Here is a 24,066-nt window from a genome sequence, read left to right on the forward strand (position 1 = left end):
TTTCATGGCTTGAGGATTAATACTGTCATTTTACTTAGTTACAGAATCAATAAACCAATGCATACACACTTTTCAGAGAGGTGGGAAGGGCTCAGCAACCCTCTCCCTCAAACCTGGGCCCAGACTCCAGTCCTGGACCACAGCATCCACCCAGCAGGAAAGGGGTCCAGCCAAGTCTTTTCCTGACTTTGTAACTTACAGACACAAGATAATCGAGGGTAGGAGGGATATTCTTGGCACCTGGACTGGAGTGGGATAAAAGGAGAGCAGGAAGGCAGTGATAGGAGAGAAGTGAGGGGAGGAACATACAGTTTTATAAATAATTAGACAAGGTCTTGAGCACCTTGGGTGGGGGTGGGATGAGAAAGGCTAGAGGCATGTAGGGGCCTAAGTGGGAAAGGAAACAATCGTGCTCGGGGCCAGAGCGGATGAGGGATCAGCTCTGGGCCTCCTTTTGCCCCATCTGTAAAATGAGTGAGTTGCCCTCAGTGGTGTCAGAGCACCTCGCCTCCTCTGGCATGGTAGGACTCTATGGGGTTCTAAGCCAGCCTGGGGACTTTGGAACAAGAACTCTGGGGATTGGCAAGGACTGGTGGCCACTGCCAGAGAGGTGGTTGATGCCCACGCAGGCTATGTCTGATCCCCGGGCTGGTACTGTGGTTCAGTGGAGGTGAAGTAGTCTTCCAGGAAGGACTGTAAGTACTCAAAGGTAGGCCTCTGCTCTGGGTCCAGACGCCAGGTCTGCTCCATGGCCTCGTATAGGGATGCTGGGCAGCCTGGGGGGCACGGCATGTGGTAGCCCTGCTCCACCTGTTCCAACACTTCCCGTTTACTCATGCCTGAAGGATGGGGCTCCGTCAGTCAAAGGGACAGCCAGGAGGGGGCCCTTTCCCATGAGCATCCCCCACCCCAGCCCCACCCCTGGCGAGGCAAACCTGGGTAAGGGACTCGGCCCTTGCTGATGAGTTCAGTGAGCAGGATCCCGAAGGACCACACGTCTGACTTGATGGTGAATTTACCAAAGAGGGCAGCTTCTGGGGCTGTCCACTTGATGGGGAACTTGGCCCCTGGAGAGGATGGGGGAGCAGGGAAATTTAGTGAGGGGGGTCCCTGGAAACGGCTGGATTAAGAGAATGGGCTCTGGGTGCAGTGGCTCATGTCTGTAATCCCAGCACTTTGGGAGGCCAAGGCAGGCGGATCACTTGAGGTCAGGAGTTCGAGACCAGCCTGCCAACATGGTGAAACCCCATCTCTACTAAAAATACAAAAATTAGCTAGGCTTGGTGGGCAGGTGCTTGTAATCCCAGCTACTAGGGAGGCTGAGGCAGGAGAACACCTACTATGTGTCTAGTATAGTGATGGGCACTTTCCAAACATTGCAATAATTCTCATCCTAATAACAGCCAATACTTGGCTAGCCTTTCCTGTGTGCCAGACACTGTTTTAAGTGATATGGATGCATTAACTCACTTAACTCTCACAAAACCCCATGAGATAGAGACATTTTACAGAGGAGAAAAAGGAGGCACTGAGTAGTTAAGTAACTTGCCCAGATTACACAGTTAGTATGTGGCTGGGATTCGTACCCAGGCATTCTGGCTGCAGAATTCCCACTGTTACACCCTATTGTCTTTGATTTAAGAATTATAGCTGTGCCTGTCACACAGCAGGCGCCTGGTAAACACCTGCTGCTGATTTGCTGTTATCTGCGTATTTTCACTTTTCGGAAGACAAAAGGCAGCTCCCAGAGGTTAGGTGACTTGCCCAAGGCCACATGACTGGTAAGTGGATGACCTGGGATTTGAGCCCAGAATTGCCTCTCATTCTACATCAGGCTGGAGGTGTCTCGGGCGACCTGGGGTGAGTAAGGGTTCCTGAGTGTGTGGGGCCCCATAGAAGTCCCCTTGTTGCCTGGGGAGCTCTTGGGAGGTGGGGTGAGGCAGGGCACCTTGGCGGGGGTTGTACTCATCGTCCTCGATGAGACGGGCCAGGCCGAAGTCTGCAACCTTGCATGCCAGCCGCTCCCCCACCAGGATGTTGGCTGCCCTCAGGTCGCGGTGGATGTAGTTCATTCGTTCCATGTAGGCCATTCCCTCAGCCACCTGGGGGGCCAAGATGTGGAGAGATGGGAGCTCAGGTGGACTCACAGCACCGTGGCCCATGTGAGAATAAGGGACAATTTGAAAAACCCACTTTCCAGAGGGGGAGACTGAGGCCCAGAGAGAGGCAGCACTTAGGCACAGCTGACGCAGTGGGCGGGGCCGCAGAATGTGTGAACTGTTAATAGGTGGAAGGTCTGGGAAGTAAAGGCTACCGGCCCAGTTTACCTGGGCTGCCATGTCCACCAACTGGGGCAGCTTCAAATCCTGGCCCTCCGGGTTCTTGAGGAAATCCAGCAAGCTGCCTGGGAAGAGGAAGCCTTAACATCAGCTGCAAGGCCCTACCCCGGGCCCCAGCCCCGCCTCCTCTCGCCTGACCCCGCCCCTCCAGCCCCGCCCACCTGGACCCGCCCCGCACTCAGGACCTCGCGGGTGCCTCAACCCCTCGCTTGTCTCGCCCTGGCCCTGCTGCCAGACACAGACCCTGCCCACATCTCGTTTCTTCTCTTCCTTGGTGCCCCCGACACGACCCTCTCAGACTCCGCCCCAGACCTTCCCTCATCCCGGATTCTGCCTTCGTTAGCCCAAGCCCCACCCCCAACACCGGAGGCACCGCCCCCCCGCCCCAGACCCCTCGTGGTCTCACCCCGCCCGGCTCCCACCCCAGGGCTCCTGTCGTTTTACACACCTAGTCCCTTAGTGGGACTCTGCCCATCGTCCCTCGTCCCTCACAGATCGCGTCCCAGGTCTCACGCCTGGAGACTCCCACCTTCACTTCACCCCGAATCCCGCCCGCCCGGGCTCCGCCTCCTGACCGTTGCACATGAACTCCGTCACGATGTAGATGGGCTCCTCCGACACCACGGCGTACAGCTGCACCAGCTTGTCGTGCCGCAGCAGCTTCATGACCTGAGCCTCCTCCAGGAAGGCCTTCGGGGACATGGTGCCCGGCTTCAGCGTCTTCACCGCCACCTTAGTGCTGCCGTTCCACGTGCCTGCTCGGAGGCTGTGTGTCAGGACCCTCTCCCCCGAGCCCAGGCCCTCGCCCCGGCCCCCGGGAGCTCCGTACCCAGCCACACATCCCCGAAGCAGCCGGTGCCCAGCTGGCGCTCCAGCGTGATGGAGCTGCGGCTTATCTCCCAGGCGTCCTTGGCCAGGCCCAGCGTCTGCGGCTTCATGATGGTGCAGGGCGAAGTCAGCAGGTAGCACAGCCCGTCATTCACCTCTGGGGGAGGCGTCATGGAGTAGTCACAGGCTGGCCAGGACATCCCCTTCCACTTCTCATCCTACCCCAGCCTGGTGCCAGACCCCAGGATCGGTTATAAGGAACTAGGCCTCAAGTGAGGTTACAGGCCAGGAAGAAAGGCAACCCGGCCCACTGAATAGGGGAACATGTTGGTGCCCAAGGAAGGAGGTGGCACCCAGAGGGAGAGATGATCCCTGTAAGCCTTCTGTAAGGACTAGGGGCCTTCCTATAGGAAGTGGTCTCTAGCTGGGCTTTGAAGGATAAGATGGGATTCTCACAGGGGGAAATGGGGTTGCGGATTCCAGGCCAAGGTGTGGACAGGAGGCCCATGGTCTTCCATGGCATCATCCTTGGCATAACCAGTCAAGGCAGAAACGGGCATTGACTCCCACCTTCCCTTCACCCCCACAGCCAACTCTCCACCAGGTCAGGCCTATTCTACCTCCTACCCCGCTTCAGAATTGTCTGCTTCCTCTTTACTCCACTGTCACTGATTGAGTCTAGCCTCCATCACCTCTCACCTGGACAATGGCCACTGCCTTCTAATGAACCCCTCATTCTGCCTTGTCCCCTGGCATCCAAGCTCTACCAGCAGGCAAAGTGCTGACCAGCCTCTCTACCCCCCTGCTCAGGGCCCTGTGATGATGGCTCTCTGTCTGCCCACAGGGCAGCCCTGGTGCCTTGGTGGGGCATTCAGATGGCACAAACCCTCCATCAAGTTTCCACAAATTGAGGCCTTGAGGCAAGAAACTGGCCAATGCCTGTCCAGTCATTAGGGCATGCTGCTTGGTCATGGACTGCTTTCCTCCAGAAGCTCACAGAGCTGGATCCTGGGCTGGGAGACCCCATACTTGGGTTCTAGTTTCGGTCTGGGCAATATTGCTTGGTAGACCCTTCTCTTCTCTGGGCCTCAGTCTCCCCATCTGGACAGCGCTTCAGTGGGTTGGTTCAGGGATCTGAGGCGCCTGCCCTCACCCATGTAGTGCTGCACCAGCTCCTGCACCGAGTCGAACTGAACCCTCGTGGTGATGTAGTAGCCACCTGTGTCTAGCTTGCGGATCTTGTAATGCTTCACGTGATCGCCTCTGGTCTGATCCCAGTCCCGGATGGACAGGGAGTAGGCACCTGTGGAGAAGGATCACTTTGGAGCTTCTGTTCTCCTCTCCCCTAATCTGGGAGCTGGGAGAGGCCCGACAGCAGCATCCCTAGGGCCTGGTCCTAGTCTTGGCCCCCTGACCCAACCACCCTACTGCTCCAAGCCCTACCCCAATGGCTGGGGCTCCCAGTGGCCTTGGTGCGTGGCACCACCCCTACCTTTGGTGGTCTCACTCTCCCGAACGAGAAAGGCCCCCTGGGGGTTGCCTGACGAGAGCAGCTGCCTCTCTGCATCCTTTCTCCCAATCTTTCCAAAGTACCACCTGTTGGGAAAGGCAGGCAAGAGTCTGGTATTCTGTGCTCAAACCTCACCTCAGCCTCCTGCGCAGTCACCTCGCAAGTCAAGACTCCATGTGTAAAATGGGGCTGGTACACCTGCTCACAGCCTGTCTGGGAGGATCACAGAGAAGGGGAATGTAAAGTGACTGGCACACAGTAGGTGCCCAGCAAAGGTTAGGGTCTCTTCTTGTTGGGTTTCTCTTGAATTAAAATGGCTACAATCCCAGGCATCAGAGTGCCATCGACCCTCAGTTCATCTCACTGTAGCCCCTCTGTGCACTAATTCTACAGATGAGGAAGTTGAGGCTCAGAGAGGGGAAGTGACCTGTCCACAGGCTGGCTAATGAGCTCTATCTAAAATCCTCTGCCACTCACCCTAGTGCCTTTTTCACCACTCCAGTCATCAAATTACTCAGATCCTTCCCCCACACCCACCTCCAAACCCTTTCCTCCTTTGGCCTCCAGAGCAACACGGTCTCCTGCCTCTCTTCTCTCTGGCTGCTCCTGTCCCAGCTGCTGCTCTTCCTGCACTCTCTTAGACTTATATGTTGTCCTATGTCTAAACTTCAACCTCAGGCCTCAATCACTCCTCTCCCTTGGGGATTCTTTCTGGATTGGCCTGTAGCAACTGTGTAGGTACACTGGGGGAGCTGAAGTGACCACAGGTGCCATAGAAGACTCAGCTGATCACGAAACTGACCTGTGGCTATCTTGGGTTGAATTAAAGGAGGCTTGAGTTTTCCTTTTTCTTTTCTTTTTCTTTTTATTTTTTTTTGAGATGGAGTCTCGCTTTGTCACGGGGGATGGAGTGCAGTGGCACAATCTCGGCTCACTGCAACCTCCCCTTCCTGGGTTCAAGTGATTCTCCTGCCTCAGTCTCCTAAGTAGCTGGGACTACAGGCACGTGCCATCATGCCCAACTAATTTTTGCATTTTTAGTAGAGATGGGGTTTCACCACGCTGGCCAGGATGGTCTGGATCTCTTGACCTCATGATCCGCCCGCCTCAGCCTCCCAAAGTGCCAGGATTACAGGCATGAGCCACCTCGCCTGGCCGAGCCTCATGTTTTCCAATCAAGGGCAGTGGAAGTCTCAGTGGACCCTGGGAATGTCAGTTCGCCCCGGGTACTAGACACAGTTCAGGAGACAGTGCAAGGCACTGGCAAGTGGTGTGCCCAGGAGGGCAGGCAGGAGGGGGGTGGAGGAACTGTTGAAGGACAGTGTAGACAGGACACATTGTCAAGTTTTTTCAAAGCTCTGCCCACTCCCACACATATGACATTGCTACTTCCTTAATAATCAATATAATAATAACAGCACATATTTCGTGTTAGGCTCTGCCTTAATACATGCATGTATTCACTTAATTCTCCTAACAACGTTGTGAGATAGCTACTATTATTCACCCCCATTAGACAGTCTAGGCTTCAGTTGCTAGAACAGGAACCTAGGCTGTCTGCTCTTGGGCCTGTGCTCTTAACCACACTAACCTTAACCACAGCACTGCACTGAGCAGCTCTCAGCGCGTGGTGACACTGGCTCTAAGACGTGGACACAAGCATGAAGCCCTCCACAAACCCCCTGTCCTCTGCATCATTGTCCCTCCTCTCCCTCATGCTTCCTGCCACTCCCCAGACTTGGGCCTCACCCCACCTGAGCTCTGAAGCTCGCCCACCCACTTCTGCTCAGTGATACCCACCCCTTGCCAGCAGCCTCCACCTGCAGCCTCTCCATTCCAACAACCTCCAAACATGCCCACATTTCTCCCTTCCCCAAAGGAAACTATTCTAAGTTTCATCTTGCCATCAACATTCTGCTGCAACTTCTCGCCTTCCCTTCACTTCAAAAAGCGCTTCACACTTGGGTCTCCACTTCCTCACCTCCCACTCCCTCCCAGGCTCTGCTGTCTGGCCTCCGCCTCCCACTCTCACACAGGGAAATCTCTCACCAAGGTCACCCCCACTGCCAAATCCTGTAGCAGCCTCTGACACGCCCTCTCTTGTTTCCTGAAGGTTCTCTGCTCTCCCAGCTGCTCTGACTTGGCCTGGCCTGGATTTCCTCACTTCTCCAGAGGCTCCTTCTTCTTCGAGGGCAGCTTTCCCCAAAGTGGGGTCCTAGGGACAATCTTTTTCACTCTTCGCTCTCTTCCTGAACCCTCTCAGATAGCTTTTTTTAAACAATTTTTTAAATTAAAAAAATTTTTTTTGAGATGGAGTCTCACTCTGTGCCCAGGCTGGAGTGCAGTGGGGTAATCTTGGCTCACTGCAACCTCCACCTCCTAGGTTCAAGTGATTCTCCTGCCTCAGCCTTCCCAGTAGCTGTGACTACGGTGCCCGCCACCATGCCTGGCTAATTTTTGTATTTTTGGTAGAGATGGGGTTTCACCATTTTGGCCAGGCTGGTCTTGAACTCCTGACCTCAGGTGATCCAACCACCTCAGCCTCCCAAAGTGCTGGGATTACAGGGATGTGTCCCTGTACCTGCCCCCTCCTATATAGCTTTAATGATTATCTTTACTCTCATGAGTCCCAAATTTCTGCCCTAACCCATTGTGCCCTCTGCAAGGGCCACAGAAAACAAACTGAGGAGTCTTAGTGCCAATTTGGAAAAGGTGCCCCTTCCTCTAGGCTGATTCAGGGGCATGGATTGGCATGGGCTGGTTGCCTGCCATACAAAGCACAACCTAATCGAATTGCTGGCAGCCTTCTTCACCTGGATGTTCCTCTCCATAAACCATAATCCGGCAAGTACCCCCCAGAACCCATGAACCTATACCTGCTCCTGTGTTCCCCACCTTAGCAAATGGCACCATCATCCACCCAGCTCCTTAAGGAGACTGAGTCACCCTCAATTCCTTTCACTCCCCATCACCCAAATCAGTCACTGAGTCCTAGATTCTCACTCTGCAAAGTCTTTTCAATCCCTTCTTTTCTCATATATGTATGACATTTGTGAGGATAGATTTTTAAAAGCTTTTATGAGCCTCTGTTTCCTCATCTGTAAAATGGGGACAAAAATTATATCAAAGGGCCAGATGTGGTGGCTCATGCCTGTAATCCTAGCACTTCCAGAGGCTAAGCAGGAAGATCACTTGAGGTCAGAAGTTTGAGACCAGCCTGGTCAACATGGCGAAACCCTGTCTCTACTAAAATTACAAAAATTAGCTGGGTGTGGTGGCATGTATCTGTAGTCCCAGATACTTGGGAGGCTGAGGCAGGAGAATTGCTTGAACTCAGGAGCTGGAGGTTGCAGTGAGCCGAGATCGCACCACTGCCCTCCAGCCTGGACAACAGAGCGAGACTGTTTTTTTTAAATATGGGGTTTCACCATGTTGGTCAGGCTGGTCTTGAACTCCCGACCTCAGGTGATCCGCCTGCCTTGGCCTCCAAAGTGCTTGGATTACAGGCGTGGGCCATCACGCCCGGCCCTGAGACTCTGTTTAAAAATAATAATATCAAGCCCAGGCATAGTGACTCATGCCTATAATCCCAGCGCTTTGGGAGGCCAAGGTGGGAGGATGGCTTGAGCTCAGGAGTTTGAGACCAGCCTGAGCAACATAGCAAAATTCGGTTTCTATAAAAAATATAAAAATTAGCCAGGCATGGTGGCACATATCAGTAGTCCCAGCTACTCAGGAGGCTGAGAAGGGAGGCTTAGAAATTTGAGGCTGTAGTGAGCTAAAGTCATGTCGCTGTACCCCAGCTTGGGCAACAGAGCATTACCCTGTCTCTTAAAAAACTAATAATATCAAGAGTGCTATTGTGAGAGTTAAATGAACCAAGGCAGGTAAATACCTGCTGTAGTATCTCAAGTATATAAAGGTATTCGATGAATAATAAATTATTGACTCTTGGGCCAGGCCCCAGTGGCTCATGCCTGTAATCCTAGCACTTTGAGAGGCCAAGGTGGATGGATCACCTGAGCTCAGGAGTTCAAGACCGGCCTCAGCAATATGGTGAAACCCCCTCTCTACTAAAAACACAAAAATTAGCTGGGCATGGTGAGAGAATCATCTGAGCCAGAGAGATCAAGGCTGCAGTGAGCTGTGATTGTACCACTCTACTACACTCTACCCTGGGTGACAGTGAGACCCAGTCTCAAGAAAAAAAAAAAGGAAGGAAGGAAGGAAGAGAGAGAGAGAGCTGGGGGGAGGGAGGAAGGGAGGGAAGGAAGGAAGAAATAAAATAAAATAAAAATCCCTGCCTCCTTAATAGAATTAATTTCTGGTAATGCTGCCTTGTACTTGTTCAGCACTTAACAATTTTTTTTTTTCTGAGACGGAGTCTTGCTCTGTCACCCAGGCTGGAGTGCAGTGGTATGATCTTGGCTCACTGCAACCTCTGCCTCCCAGGTTCAAGTGATTCTCCTGCCTCAGCCTCTCAAGTAGCTGGGACTACAGGTGTGTGCCACCACGCCTGGCTAATTTTTGTATTTTTAGTACAGATGGGGTTTCACCATATTAGCCAGGCTGGTCTTCAACTCCTGACCTCGTGATCCGCCCGCCTCGGCCTCCCAAAGTGCTGGGCTTACAGGCAGGAGCTGCCGTGACTGGCCAGCACTTTGCAATTTTTTAAAGTTCATACACTGTTGTTTTTACTGAGAGGTAATATGTATAATACTTAGCAAATGCAGCCCAGCTATCTGGGCTCATACACCAGCTCCACCACTCACTAGCCATGTGAACTTGCACAGGACACTTACATTCTCTGTGTCTCAACGTCCTCATTTGTAAAATAGGATAATAATAGTTTCTAACCCTGTTACTACACAGACAGTACTTTGAATACTGCCCAGAACACAGTACATGCTATATAAGTGTTACCTACTATCATCGTTATCATTACTATCTTCTTTTGTTCTCACAAAGACCTTCCAAAATTATTAGATAAGGAGACAGGCTCAGAGTGGAGCAGTGACTTGTCCAAGAGGTGGTCGTGGAGTCTGGACTCCAGGGTCCTTCCCATAGGGCTGGTCTTGCCCCGATCCCCACTTACTCTTCAGCCTGGATGGAGTCAACAGGGGCCACATAGTTGCTGGGAATGTAGCCAGTTCGTCCAGAGCTGAGGGACCGAGCCTCCCACCAGTCACCTTCACTGTAGGCACAGAACAGGGCTGGTCAGCAGCACCCCCAGTCCCCGAGGCACCCTGGGGCCAGGCGGAGCCACACAGATCTGCAGAGATGGGTCCCGCCAACCCCTCATCTTGGACACCCCCACTACTGGGGCTTTTTGTCTGCTCTGCCCCAGACACTGCAGCTGCCCTGGGAGGGCTTTTCCCTGCAGAAGGAATACGTTCAGGGGTATTTGGGGCTCCTAGCTTCTTTCTTGGGCTCTTCAGCTGGGCTGGGCTGGGGGTTGGGAATACAGTGGACAGCTGACTAGGTCACTGAAAATGGCTACAGGTTTCCCATTCAGTGACCCACTGAAAATGGCTGTAGACTTACTTCTGGATATAATCTAGGCTTCTCAATGTGGCTTAAAGAGCCTGGGTGGCTCATGCCTGTAATCCCAGCACTCTGGGAGGCTGAGGCAGGTCAGGAATTTGAGACCAGCCTGGCCAACATGGTGAAACCCTGTCTTTACTAAAAATACAAAAAATAAGCCAGGCATGGCAGCTCCTGCCTATAGTCCCAGGATCACTTGAACTGGGAGGAGGGGGTTGCAGTGAGCTGAGCTGAGATTGCACCACTGCACTCAGCCTGGGAGACAGAGCAAAACTCCAGCTCAAAAAAAAAAAAAGCAAAAAAAAAAAAAGCCTGGCAGAATCTGCCCCTGCCTACCTCTCTAGCCTCTGTTCATTCCCATTCTGCATCCCATATTTTGTGAACCACCTAAAGGGAACCACTTGGTGGTTTTCAGAAGTCATCATTTATTTTCATTCTCTCTCGATTTCTTCCTCTTTTCTCACCTCTTCCTTCATTGTCTATTCATTTTTACTATATATATCATTATTTTTTGAGATGGAGTCTCACTCCATTGCCCAGGCTGCAGTGTAGTGGCGAGATCTCAGCTCACTGCAACCTCCACCTTCCAGGTTCAAGTGATTCTCCTGCCTCAGCCTCCCGAGTAGCTGGGATTACAGGCACACACCACCACGTGAGCCACAAGCGTGAGCCACTGCACCTGGCTCACTATTCATTTTTATAGTCTCAGCTTAAAAATCACCTCCTCCAGGAAGCCTGCCCTGTTCAGTACTATTCTGGGGACCATGTTTGGTGTTCTTTCTCTGCTCATAGTTTCTCATGCTCTCCCACACAATAGCAGTCACCCAGGGTTTTTATTGTTATGTATATGTGTTCCCAACTAGGCTGGAGCATTCTGAGGTTAGGGACCAGGTGGGATTCCTGTTTGGGTCCTGCTCCCACCCTAGGCACTGTTCTGACTAGGTGGCCTGGTCACTTACGTATTGTTCAGGATGTGGAACTTCTCTCCCTTGGTGAAGGTGAGGTCCTTCTCAGTTCGAGCCTCATAGTCATATAGGGCAATGAACAGGGTCACCCCAATCCCTGCAAAGTCAGGGCTACTCAGCAGGGTAGGGCATGGGGCAAAAGCACCAAGGGGTCTGCACCCTCAGATTCCCGTTCCCCAGCCAGGCGCTGCACCTCCCCACTGCTTCAGTGCCCCGATTCCCAAAGGCCTTTGGAGTCCAAGGAATTCCTGATTTGGTCTCTGCAGCTCAGGACACACAGCTTCAAGCCCATTCCTCCCACCATGGAGGGTCCCCATGTTGCCCAGTCCTCCTCTTCCCCACCAAGACTTCCCATCTGGGATCCCAGTGGCAACTAAGAGGGCAAGAAGTTTCTCTTTGTCACTTGCATCTGTCACCCGGGTCCTGCCCCTCTCAGCCTGGGAGCAGAGCTATACAGACGCCCTCAGCCTGTGTGATCTTGCAAGTGGGGTTGTATCTGCCACATCCTACTGGAGGTTCCTAAGGGCAATTCCGCGTCTCCTCTTCTTCCCTCAGTTTCTCCCAGGATCCAGGCAGTACCTGCCTCCAGCCCCCTGGACTCACCTGACACGCCCCTGAAGGTGCCACTATCAAGGAAGGCAGGGTTGGTGACCTGAGGGGAGAAGTTGCTGTAGTTGGGGATGTGGGCAAAGGAGGATGTGGGCCGGGCCTTAGTGGGGTCAGGCCCATAGTGGTCTGCTGCCCCGTAGCTCCTGAAGTCCCCTTCCAGGCCAGCATCCTCCTTGGCAGTGGCCGTCGGCTCCAATTTCTTGCAGAACACACAGCCCATTCCAAGTTCCTGATACAGAATGAGGCATGCCTCGCTCAGAGGCCCCTGCCAGGTGCACCACCCTGTGCACACATGTGCATGCACACGCTCATACACTCATACAGGCACGTGGCTTTCCTTCTTGGGCCTAGATTGGGGCCCTCCCTGTAAGGGATGAAGGAGGAGTTGGGCCACCTACAGTACGGTTGAGTCTGCCCCGAAGTATGCGCCCCCTCAGTGCTTCTCTTTCCATTAGTTCATGTCTATATCTCTAGGGCTGGCGCTCTACATTAGGATATTGCTGTGCTTATTTATATATTTCTGTCTCCTATTGCTTTCTTTCTTTTTTTTTTTTTTTTTTTTTTTTGAGACAAGATCTCACTCTATTGCCCAGGCTGGAGTGCAGTGGCACTCTCATAGCTCGCTGCAGGCTGGATCCCCTGGGCTCGAGTGTTCCTCTGGCCTCAGCCTCCCCAGAAGCTGGGACTACAGGCACATGCCACCACCCCTGGCTAATTTGTTTGATTTTTAGTAGAGACAAGATTTTGCTATATTGCTCAGATTGGGTCCTGCTGCTTTGTTTGATATGTTGTGTTTCTGTGACTCAGTGTGCTTGTACATGTGTGTCTTTGTATGTCTCTAAGTATGGGTGAGTTTGCCTGCGTGGGTATGTGTGCGTGTGCAGTTCTTTGTGGATGTCTGTGTGTCTGTGTGTGCAGGTTTGTGTGTATATGAGAGTGGGTAAAAGTCTCTGTGCATGTGTTTGGCTGCATGTGTGTATGTCTGTAAGACCATGTTCGTGTGTACGTGTTTCTGTGCGAGTGTGTGTGTGCCTGTCTGTGTGAGTGGGTGTCTTTGTGTCTGTGTGTCTATGAATGTGCATGTAGCTCTGTGTGGGAGCAGCGTGCCTGTCTCTGAGCGTGTGTATCCCTGTGTGTGTGTCTATCTGCGCATGTTTGTGTGTGAGTGTGTGTGAGGCTGTGTGTCTGCACCTGGAGAGTCCCTGCAGAGGGGGATCAAGGCCATTTCCTGTTGCGGGTCCAGCCTCCAGCCTCTCAAGCTGCCTCATTCTGGCTCCCCCATTCGTTACCTAGCAACAGGGTCCTTGTAGGAGGAGGGGGCTGTGAGGAGTTGTGGGGTTCAGGAAGGCCACCCCCACCCTGTTTCCTGACCCTGAAAGCCCTCAGTCCACCCCACTCACCCCTTAGGCCCCTACTCCTGGGTCAGTGGGGCTGCAACATGATCCTTGGGAGGGGCCAGAGACCTGAGGGCGAGACGGAAGGACAAGGAAGATGAAGGCTCTGCCAGTGTTCCTGTGCAGCTGCCCAGCTCCTGCCCTCCTCAGGAAGCCAGAAGGCCTGGGCTCTGCCCCAGCATGACTTCTGCCTTCACTTTCCTTCCTGTCACCCCTGGCACACTTACACAACCACCGTCCCATAGGGCACACCACCCATGCCAGCTCTCTCTCACACACTCACACTCACCTGACACACCAGCACAGTCATGCAGCAACACTCACAGCATGTATTTGCATGAGTGTGCCTGCCAACACCATCATACGCCAATACGGGCTCTAACAAGCCCAAGCTCACAATAGCACACACATATACACACGCGCACGCACACACATGCACAGATACATGTGGTGCCTGCCAGGTCAACAGATGAACACACTTGGACATGCATAATTTTGTGCATTATACTCATCTCTCTAACAGGATTTCTATCAAGCCATGCTCAGCTCCCTCACAGTCCGCAGTCACCTTCTCCCAAAAACCAGTTCTTCCTCTGAAGCTGCCTGTGCTCCCAGCCACCCTAGGGTTCCATGTGGTGGCCGAGTGACAGTGGGTACCTGCCTCTGGAGCTCTCCTCCTATCCCCATACCAAGAAAAGGCCCAGGTCAGCAGCAGGGGCCACCAGAGTCCCTTGGGAAGCCCCACAATGAGCCATGCCTTTTCTGGCAGCTGTATCCTCTGAGCGACAAGGCAGGAGGTCATTGAGCAAGGGTCCCCCACATCCTGCCAGAAACTCTGCCATTGCAACACTCAGAGAGGAACTGACTGGCGAGATGGCGTGGTTTCCTAAGACATGACAAGAATGGAGAGTTGCAGGGTGGGGCCAACGCAGTGAACCCTGATTTACCCTAGAGGGGCCCTCAGCTTCTCTCTCTCAACCCCCAGTCCACTTACCCTTACAGATACCCTCTTCCTCTTCTCTCTGGGTCCTGTCCTTCCTACCTAGCACCACTTACCTCTTCCAGGAAGTCTTCCTGGATCCACCAGGTCCAGTTGCCTGGCTGATGGTTCCGTCACATCAATGCTTTGGTCTCCACCCTAGCCCCACCTGCCCCCTCACCCTTTGCTGTAAGTGTGCTCTCATGTGTGTGTTGGGTGGGGGTGGGGGCATGACACCCACGTGGTGAACTGTGGGGCGGGCTGTGGTGAGAAGCCTGCCCTAAAATAGCCCCTGTTCACTGGACCCTGCCTGAGACCTCTGCCCTGGGACCCCTCCCTGGGATGAAACCACTGTGTCCAAAAGGCCCCAAGATGCTACAGGGCTAGTTAGAGCCAGGGCAGAAAACAGAAGGGGAGGACTCGAGGCCAGCCAGAGCCCAGCGGGAGGGATTTCAGGAACTGGTGACAGGAGAGATGGGGCTGATACAAAAACAAGGGTGAGGCCAGGCACAGCGGCTTACACCTGCTATCCCAGGACTTTGGGAGGCCGAGGCAGGAGGGTTGCTTGAGCCTAGGAGCTTGAGATCAACCTGAGCAACATGGGGAGACCCCATCTCTACAAAAAAAATTTTTTTTTCTTAATTAGCTGGTCCTGATGGCACCCACCTGTAGTTCCAGGTACTAGGGAGGTTGAGGTAGGAGGATTGCTCAAGCCTAGGACTTTGAGGCTGTGGGAGCTGTGATTGCACAGCTGCACCCCAGCCTGGGAGACGGAATAAGACCCTGTCTCTATTTTAAAAAGAAAACCGAAAAACCAAGGGTGAGAATGAAGCCTTCTCACAGGAAGACACACACACACCTCAAATGGTGCACAGTGCTGGTACCCAGATCCGAACAGCCCTTGAGACCCCTCAGACAGCACGTCACCTTGCTGACTCACGCACAGGAGCCAGGCTCCTCTGCATAGACTCTTAGCACACACATCTTTAAGAGTACACACATCCCATATACACACACCTCCAGCCTGCATCCATCTGCACATAGATGCCCATGCACATGCACTCTCGCGTGCGTTCATGCACACACACACACACACACACACACACACCCTCTCTATACAAGAATAGCAAATACAGAATTTATAGCATTTACTATGTGCTGGCCACTGCATTAAACATTTTGTCTATATTATCTCATTTTATCCACATGACTATATGATTTAAGTATTGTTATTTTTGTTTTTTTTTTTCTTCCGAGACGGAGTTTCGCTCTTGTTACCCAGGCTGGAGTGCAATGGCGCGATCTCGGCTCACCGCAACCTCCGCCTCCTGGGTTCAGGCAATTCTCTTGCCTCAGCCTCCTGAGTAGCTGGGATTACAGGCACGCACCACCATGCCCAGCTAATTTTTTTTTTTTTTTTGTATTTTTAGTAGAGACGGGGTTTCACCATGTTGACCAGGATGGTCTCGATCTCTTGACCTCGTGATCCACCCGCCTCGGCCTCCCAAAGTGCTGGGATTACAGGCTTGAGCCACCGCGCTCAGCCCTAAGTATTGTTATTATTATTGGTTTTATTTATTTATTTTGAGACAGAGTTCTGCTCTTGTCACCCAGGCTGGAGTACAGCAGCATGATCTTGGCTCACTGCAACCTCTGCCTCTCAGGTTCAAGCCATTCTCCTGCCTCAGCCTCGTGAGTAGCTGGGATTACAGGCACCCACCACTACGTCTGACTAATTTCTGTATTTTTGGTAGAGATGAGTTTTTACCATGTTGGCCAGGCTGGTTTTGAACTCCTGAACTCAGATGATCCACCTGCCTCGGCCTCCCAAAGTGTTGGGATTACAGGTGCCTGGCCTAAGTATTATTGCTATTGGTGAGGCAACTGAGGCACAGAGAAGTTTGGAAACTTGCCCAGAGTTGGCCAAGCACAGTGGCTCATGCCTGTAATCCCAGAACTTTGGGAGGCCAAGGCAAGAGGATTGCCAGGAATTTGAGCCCAGCCTGGGCAATATGGCAAAATCCCATCTCTATGAAAAATACAAAAATTGGCCAGGCACAGTGGCTTTCACCTGTCACTGAACTCCAGCCTGGGTAACAGTGAGGCTCTGTCTGAAAAAAAAAAATTAGCTGGGCATGGTGGCACATGCCTCAGTCAGGAGGCTGAGGCAGGAGGACCACTTAAGCCCAGGAGGTAAAGACTGCAGTGAGCTGTGATCGTGCCACTGCACTCCAGCCAGTGTAGCAGAAAAAACATTTCTTTTTCTGTCTCAAAAAAGGAAAGAAAAGGAGAGAAGAGAAAAGAAAAGAAAAACCTGCCCAAGGCCACAGACATGTTGTATCCCGGTGTTTGGCTCCAGAATCTGAGCTTTCAAGCACTTCTCTCCATTGCCTGTCACAAATACAGACAGCTGCAGCCATTCCTGCTAGCATGCACAAATGCAGACACCCCCGCACCGTCCCCCCACTGCCATGTAGGGAAACACACACACACACACACACACACACACACACACACACAGATATACACAGCCCTCCCCGAGACACAGACCCACATAGAACTCTCCTTTATAGAACACAAACTTAGGCAAGCTCTCATATTCACACACAGATACAATGTTGCCACTTCCAGTAATAATCTAGTATATATTGTCACAACATATCTATATCAGCCCAAGGGGATCCCTGAATTCTGCATGCCCACCATGGCGGAAGGGAGAGACTCTCAGCTTCTGAGAAGGAGGCTGAAAGCTCTGTGGGCTCAGGAAGAGCCCTGGTAGGGCTGACAGTGTGGTCAGTAGGCAGAGGTAGGCAGCTCTCGGGTCTTAATTGCTACCAGACTCCATGCAGACCAAAGCCCTGGCCAGGCCTAGCTCTCTGGGGACCAGTATGCTGAGGGGTCAGGGGATGTAGGGCACAGGGTATGGCATCTGCATGGCCCAAGGCAGTGAGGGACCACACTGCACGTAGCCATGTTCATGCTGTATTGTCAGAGGAAGAAAAGAGATGGGGAAAGACAGAAAAAGAAGAGGCAGGGGGAGACAGAGAGAGAGATAGAGTTTGAGAGATACAGAGAGATAAAGAGAAAGAGCCAGAGACAGCCAGAAAGAAAGAGAGACAGAAGGAAAAGACAGAGACAGAAACACAGTGTAGTGTGCTGGTAAACTGACTCTCAAAAAAACCAAAAGCCCTGATTTGTCGCGTTTTTCTGATTTCCATGGCGTGAATATTCCCACCATGAGAGGCACAGAATCAACTCCCCTGCGCCAGTAACTCGCCGGCTCCAGCACACACTGCCAGAAAGAAACAGAGACAAAGACACAGAGGCAGAAATGAGAATTAAGGAGAAAGAGTAACCGAGAGACCGAAAGAGACAGAACCGGAGAGAGGCAGAGACGAAGAGCAAGAGAGAGAGCTAAAGAGACGAGGAGGGAAAAAGATGGAGGGAGAGCAGATTGGGTTCTCTGTGCTCAGGCATCTGCATGAAAATAGCCCTAGGACTCTTCTTCCTCCCCTTGCTCTGATCCCTATGTGGCACCAATTCTTTGGAGAGAAATTTGACTTCCTAGAAATCCGGGTGGCAGTAAAAATGTGCTAATTTCTTCAAGAGTTATACAGTGACTAGCATCTTGCCAAGTAGTTCTCAGGCATGACCTCATTTGGTGAACCTATGAGGTGGGTTTATTACTACCCTTATTTTACAGATGAAGAAACTGAGGCACAGAGATGTCAAGTAACTTGCCCAAGATTACATTGTGAGTAAAGGATATTAAAATGCAATGCTGAGCAATTTGTTGCCAAAAACCACTGTAAGCTCTGGTCCATTCTGCAGTCCTAGTAGAAGCAATAATGCAAGCTTGTCCAACCCATGGCCCGCGGGCCGTATGTGGCCCAGGATGGCTTTGAATGCTGCCCAACATAAATTTGTAAACTTTCCTAAAACATTATGAGATTTTTTTTATGGCTCAGCGTGGTGGCTCATGCCTGTAATTCCAGCACTTTGGGAGGCCAAGGCAGGCAGATTGCAAGGTCAGGAGTTCGAGACCAGCCTGACCAACATGGTGAAAACCCGTCTGTACTAAAATACGAAAATTAGCCAGGCGTGGTGGTGCTCCCCTGTAATCCCAGCTACTTGGGAGGCCGAGGCAGAAGAATTGCTTGAACCCAGAAGGCGGAGGTTGCAGTGAGCCGAGATCGCACCAGTGCACTCCAGCCTGGCAACAGAGCAGGACTCCATCTCAACAACAATAAAAAATTATGAGTTTTTTTTTTTTTGCAAATTTTTAAAGCTCATCAGCTATCATTAGTGTTAGAGTATTTTATGTGTGGCTCAAGACAATTCTTCCTCCAATGTGGCCCAGGGAAGCCAAAAGATTGGACACCCCTGTAATAACGTGTCTCCTCAGGAGCACCTAGTGTTCTGAGTCCTGTGTCTCATGCTCTAAATCCCTGATACCGCGGGCAGGGCGCTGGGGGTGGGGAAAGAGAGAGAGCGCTATCTCTGTCCAGATTTGCTCAGGCAGTCACTGAATCTGAAGCCAGGTCTCTGTTTTCTCGGCATTGAACTTTGCTGCCTGCTAACACCAGAAAGGCGGTAGCTCAGAGAGTGGCCAAATCGTCATTCTGGGCTCTGTAAGGACTTAGGTCTGTTTATGAATATGTCTCTTGAACATCTGGTTGACCGGAGTTGGCTCTGAGATTCCCATCATGGTCAAAATCAGGTTACAGGCATCAAACTGAGGTCCAATCTGGACCACAGTGCTCCCCACTTCAGCATCTGCCCTGTGGCTTTCCCCAGCTCCATTCTTCAGTAGGCTTGTGACCTTGGATCTTTGACAGAAGCCTGTGAGTCTCAGTTGTTGCATCTGTACCTTCTGAGCAGTTGTTGTGAGGGCTTTGTGACATGTGGCTCTTGCTAAATGTGCAGTGGCCGTGTGTGACTGAGAACCACAAGGACAAAACCAGAATGGCCCCCAGGTACCATTTACCACTGCACCCTCCCTTTTGCATAGGGGGAAGTTACTTTCCCAAGATCACACAGCCAGATAGGGGCTTCAAAGTCAGGACTATTAATTCAAGTCCAGAGTTCTGCTCCCTACCACATGGCTGTGTTCTCCAAAGCCTGAGCAGGAGAGCATGCTGTTCCTAACTAGTGAATGTCATATTTCCTGTCAAACACACCACCCCTGTCATATGGCAGCTGGTCACCCAGCAGGGAGGGACCCTGCCCCCCACCCATCCCTACTGCTGGACATAGCAACCCCAGGTCCACCCACTCTTTTTTGAGGCCCACACTACCCAAAGCTATGCCAGTTCTTTGATGTAGACACAGGATGTCCTCCCCCCTCAACCCCCACCAAGTATCTGTGCGATCTAGAGGCAGATTTAGGCTCGAATTCTAGCCTCCCTGACAACTAGCTTAAGGCACTGGGCAAGTCAGTTCATCTCTCTGAGCGGCAGCATCTTTGCCTATAAAATAAGAATGCAAATGTCCACTTCCTGAGGTTGCTTCTCAGCATGAAATGCAGTCACACCCCTGAAAGCATCAGACATACAGTGAGTGCCCAGTGAACTTTCATTTCCCTCCTTTCCCTGGCAGGAGGTCCTCCAGGGCAGCGACAGTGTGGAACCAGAGGGTATAGGACTGGGCAGGGCTGAGAAGAAAGAGAAGTTCCCAGGGCGAGGTGAGAAGGTTGAGCTGGCCCAGCTGCCTGGGGGATTTCACCAAAAGGGAACTGGGACTTTGGGCAGTGGCAGGAAACCACCATCCTGTAAGAGTTCCGGCTTCTCCTCTGGGCTCCGGGCTGGCCTGGGGCAGGCCAGGGCTGGAGGGGCAGGGAGCAAGGCTGAGGTCTACAGGTAACACCCATCCCACTATGCCGTATCTTTCACTAGGACTGGGCTTCCATCCCTCTCCCCCAGTCCTCTCACTGAGATCCTTCACCCAGCTGAACCCCAGTGCCTTTGCTGAAACCCCATCTCTCATGCTGAGGCCCCCACTGCTCATTAATGCCATTTCTTTTTTTTTTTTTTTTGAGACAGAGTCTCGTTCTGTTGCCCAGGCTGGAGTGCAATGGTGCAATCTTGGCTCACTGCAACCTCTGCCTCCTGGGTTCAAGCAGTTCTCCTGTCTCAGCCTCCTGAATAGCTGGGATTACAGGTGCCCACCACAACACCTGGCTAATTTTTTGTATTTTTAGTAGAGACAGGGTTTCATCATGTTGGCTAAGCTGGTCTTGAACTTCTGACCTCAGGTGATCCACCCACCTCAGCCTCCTAAAGTGTTGGGATTACAGGTGTGAGCCATGGTGCCTGGCCTTCATTAAACCCTTTCATCTCACACCGTCCTTTCTTGAGACCTTGAAACTGCCTCCTAAAGAAGGCATGCCCACCCCAACCCTGTCTGACTCTACCACCACCCTGGTGAGGCCAGGTGTGTGCAGGGGCTGCCGGGGGTGGCCTTTACCCTCCATGTGGTCCTGAGGCCATCAGCAGTTTTCTCCACTTCTTGTGGGTAAAAGTGGTTTTCTACTTGTTGCTGAAAACCACCCACCAGCCTCTAAAACATGAGTCTTTAGGTCCCATCTGGCCTGGGACTCAGGATATTCAGGAGATGGGAGCCATGAGGGGTCCAGGGGCAGCCAGGGGATGAGTCTAGATTTCACAGTGTGGCCAGACAGAAAGCCCCCTCCACAGCCCCTCAGGGGAGGAGGGCGGTGAGGGGGACATCCTGCCTTTTCCCACCTTAGGCCAGCCCAGTCTGCTCTGTGTGGGAAGAGCCCTGGCCCCTACCCCAGCTCTGGGGTCCCCCTACCTTGCCTCCTGGGGTCTGGCCACTTCCTTTACTGCATCAGCCCCAGGTGGCTGCCGGGAACACCCAAACATCCACTCATATGCTCAAGGGTTCATGATCATTCACTCAGAGCCCAAAACATACAAACACTCACACCCTTACTGGAGGAGGGTGTGAGAGCACCTCCTCACCAGAGCAGGAAGTAGTCATGAAGCCCGTGAACCCCATGCCCTCCTCCTTGGAGGATACATGAAACTTAGTAGGGATGAGGTAAGGACTCAGGCCTCAGCTCAGGCTACATCAGGCGAGATGTCCTGGACTTCTGGTCCCTACTGTTGGCCCTGCAGGTTGCCGACTCCCAAATCTCCATCTTCCCATCTGTGAAGTGGGAACAGGGTCCAGCTCTCCCATCATCACCATAGTTGGAAGGATGCTGAGGGCGTGAGGGTCCTTGATGAACACCTGAGGGGCGGCCATCTGGGTGCGGCACCACAGAGGGTGCCAGACAGATTTCAGCTTGCTGACCTCCTCATGATGGGCCCTCATCAGAGTCACGGACTATTTATAATAAATAATTTTTAATATGTATTTATTAATTATTAAAAAATAGTTGCCGACTGTGTGCGGGTCCCTGGAGGCCCTGTCAGTGAGAGCTGGGCAGTCTGGTCCCCCTCCATGTTTTTTGTTGCCGTTGTTTTATTTCGTGAGACATAGTATCACTGTCAGCCAGGCTGGAGTGCAGTGGTGCGATCTTGGCTCACTGCAACCTCTGCCTTCCGGAGTTCAAGGGATTCTCCTGCCTCAGTCTCCCGACTAGCTGGGATTATAGGCACCCACCATCATAGCCAGCTAATTTTTCTGTTTTTAGTAGAGATGGGGTTTCACCATCTTGGCCAGGCTGGTATTGAACTCCTGACCTTGTGATCCACCCACCTCGGCCTCCCAAAGTGCTGGGATTACAGGCATGAGCCACCATACCCGACCCGTTGTTGTTTTTTACAGACAAGGTCTCACTCTGTCGCCCATGAGCTCCCACTGCAGCCTTGAACTCGTGAGCTCCAGCGATCCTCCTGCCTCAGCCTCCGGAGTAGCTGGGACTACAGGAAGGTGCCACCACTTCCGGCTAACTTTACTATTTTGCAGACACTGGGGAAGTCTCCGAATGCTGCCCTGCTGGTCTCCTCTGCCTGCTTTTGAGAAGTTGCAGAGGAGGCCCTCTGAGTCAGGGATAGCCGTTAACCCTTCAGGAAACTCCGCAAAAACTGCTTTCTGCACCTAATTCTCATGGGGGAAGGGTGGACGCAAAGATAATTTCTCCCCGTAGTTCAGAAGAGGAAAATGAGGCCCAGGGAAGCCCCGTAACTCGCCTACAGTCACAGCAATGAAGGGCCCAGTCTTGCTAAGAACCCACGTCTCTCAAACTGCAGATCCCCACCCCAGGATCAGTGAACACAGCGGCATCGCCCCCCACCTCGGTCGGCTAGCCCATCCTACCCCCAGAGGGAGGATTCTGAAAGGGAGCGAAGGCGGGGAGCAAAGGGGGCTGCGCCTGCCAGGAGCTCCGCGGCGGCCCAGCGCGGCCCGCCCTCGCGTTGTCATGGAGGCAGCCCCTGCGGGCACCCGCGGTCAAAAGCAGGATTTCCGTCGGGGAGGCAGCAATTCCCGGATCCCGCGGGGAGCGCGGGCCGAGACCGCCGCTGCGGGCGTGGAGGGAGCGCTCAGAGAGGCAGGTCCCTGCCGAGGGCGGGGACTTCCCCAGGAAGCGGGGACCCACGCCTCGCGCGCCGGGAAGGAGTCCCCTGCAGCGCAGCTCGGAACCCATCGCCAGGGCGGCCGGGGGGAGGGGGGTCGCGAGCAGCGGTCGCGGCCGCCTGCCTCAGTTACCCTGCGGGCTGTGGGCTTCACCCCGACTTCTGCCGGCTCGGAACAGGGGGACTTCCTGGACCTGCAATCAGACCCCAGGTTCTCTGTCCTCTAGAAGTCGTTCTCCTCGACCCCCTTCCTGCCGGTTCCTTCACCTGTTCCCTCCAGCACCCCCACCCACTTCCCCTCTCCCACACTCAACAAACCCGTCGGCTTCTCCCCAAAGTCTCACTTTCACGATCTCCTCAGTTTCTCCCCCAGACCCTTTTGGGGTTCCCCTTAGTCCTCCCCAGCCTCTCTCAGCCCCTTCCTAAACTCTCATCAGTCTCTTCCATTTGACCTACCAGACCTTTTTGGGGGTCCCTTTGGTCGGCTTTCCCCGTGCTCCCCTACACCCTCTCCCCCGGGTTTTCCAGCCTTGCTCTCCAGGTCGCCGGTTTTGACCTCCTTAGGCCCTTTTCGGGCTGGGGTCCCTTTGGCTGTCACCTTTCTCAACTCTCCTCCCACCCCTGGGTTCAGGCTTCTCTTCCCCTCCATCCCCAGCCCTGTGTCCAGAGCCCCGACGGGGAGGGCACTGCCTGCCCTGCCCAGCCCCCACCCTACGCAGTCGCTTACCTGCAGCCCAATTCTGCCCGGTCCCCCGGGGCAAGCCAGCCGGGGCTCCAGCAGCCGCGATTGCCGGCGTGGGGGGACAACCGGGGTACTGCCCGCCTCTGACCGCTGCCCACGCTGGGCAGGGAGGAGGAAGCCACCTCGGACTTCTCTTATTGCAGTCGCGGCGGGCGGGCGGTGGTGGTGGCGGCGGGAGAATTCACAGTCACGCCCCAGCCCCGAGCCAGCTGCCCTCAGCGAGGAGGAGCCCAGCTGCCCGCAGCGAGGAGGAGATCCCAGGCCCACCCGTCCCCACCTCGCTCCTCCCCGGGTTATGGGAGGTCGGCTCTGTCACTCTCCAGACCTGAGTCCCCAGCATGCCTTCCCAAAGGCCCCCTCCAAAAGCGCAGGTTCCACACCCCCGAAGCCCCTGCTCTTTTAGGATCATTGAATTGGAGGTCAAGAGGGGCTTTTCTCCATCACTGAGGACCAGATCGGGACTGGCCTTACCCAGGTTCTCACAGCCAGTAGACTTCAGACTTCTGTCACCAGAGCCACTGGACATGGATTACATGGACCCTGCCACCATGCCTTCCCTTCCTCAGGGGCTGGGCACTGGGGACACAGGGCTGTAGGAGGGTGGTGAGCAGCA

General features: G+C 53.3%; 1 protein-coding gene across 7 annotated transcripts; it reads right to left on the bottom strand.

The window, feature by feature from the left end:
* On the bottom strand, positions 1–23,622 carry FGR (FGR proto-oncogene, Src family tyrosine kinase). Of its 7 annotated transcripts, none has more exons than XM_032301032.1 (13): positions 23,439–23,622; positions 13,196–13,258; positions 11,790–12,024; positions 11,185–11,283; positions 9,773–9,875; positions 4,660–4,763; positions 4,321–4,470; positions 3,169–3,324; positions 2,915–3,094; positions 2,328–2,404; positions 1,949–2,102; positions 936–1,067; positions 1–839 (listed from the first exon to the last, which is right to left on the bottom strand). In XM_032301032.1, the coding sequence occupies exons 3-13, from the start codon at positions 12,013–12,015 to the stop codon at positions 631–633; spliced, it is 1,590 nt and encodes a 529-aa protein (XP_032156923.1). In that variant the 5' UTR covers positions 12,016–12,024; positions 13,196–13,258; positions 23,439–23,622; the 3' UTR covers positions 1–630. The 7 variants fall into 7 exon arrangements, with proteins under 7 accessions (XP_032156923.1, XP_032156918.1, XP_032156917.1 ...); XM_032301027.1 differs by having other exon boundaries at positions 9,773–9,871; positions 11,181–11,283; positions 11,790–12,027; positions 23,439–23,621; XM_032301026.1 differs by having other exon boundaries at positions 9,773–9,871; positions 11,181–11,283; positions 23,439–23,620.
* Between the last annotated feature and the right edge of the window lie 444 nt (positions 23,623–24,066).

The sequence above is a fragment of the Sapajus apella genome, unplaced genomic scaffold, assembly GCF_009761245.1.
Source record: "Sapajus apella isolate SASKATOON/1434 unplaced genomic scaffold, GSC_monkey_1.0 scaffold43, whole genome shotgun sequence".
Taxonomy (NCBI): Eukaryota; Metazoa; Chordata; class Mammalia; order Primates; family Cebidae; genus Sapajus; species Sapajus apella.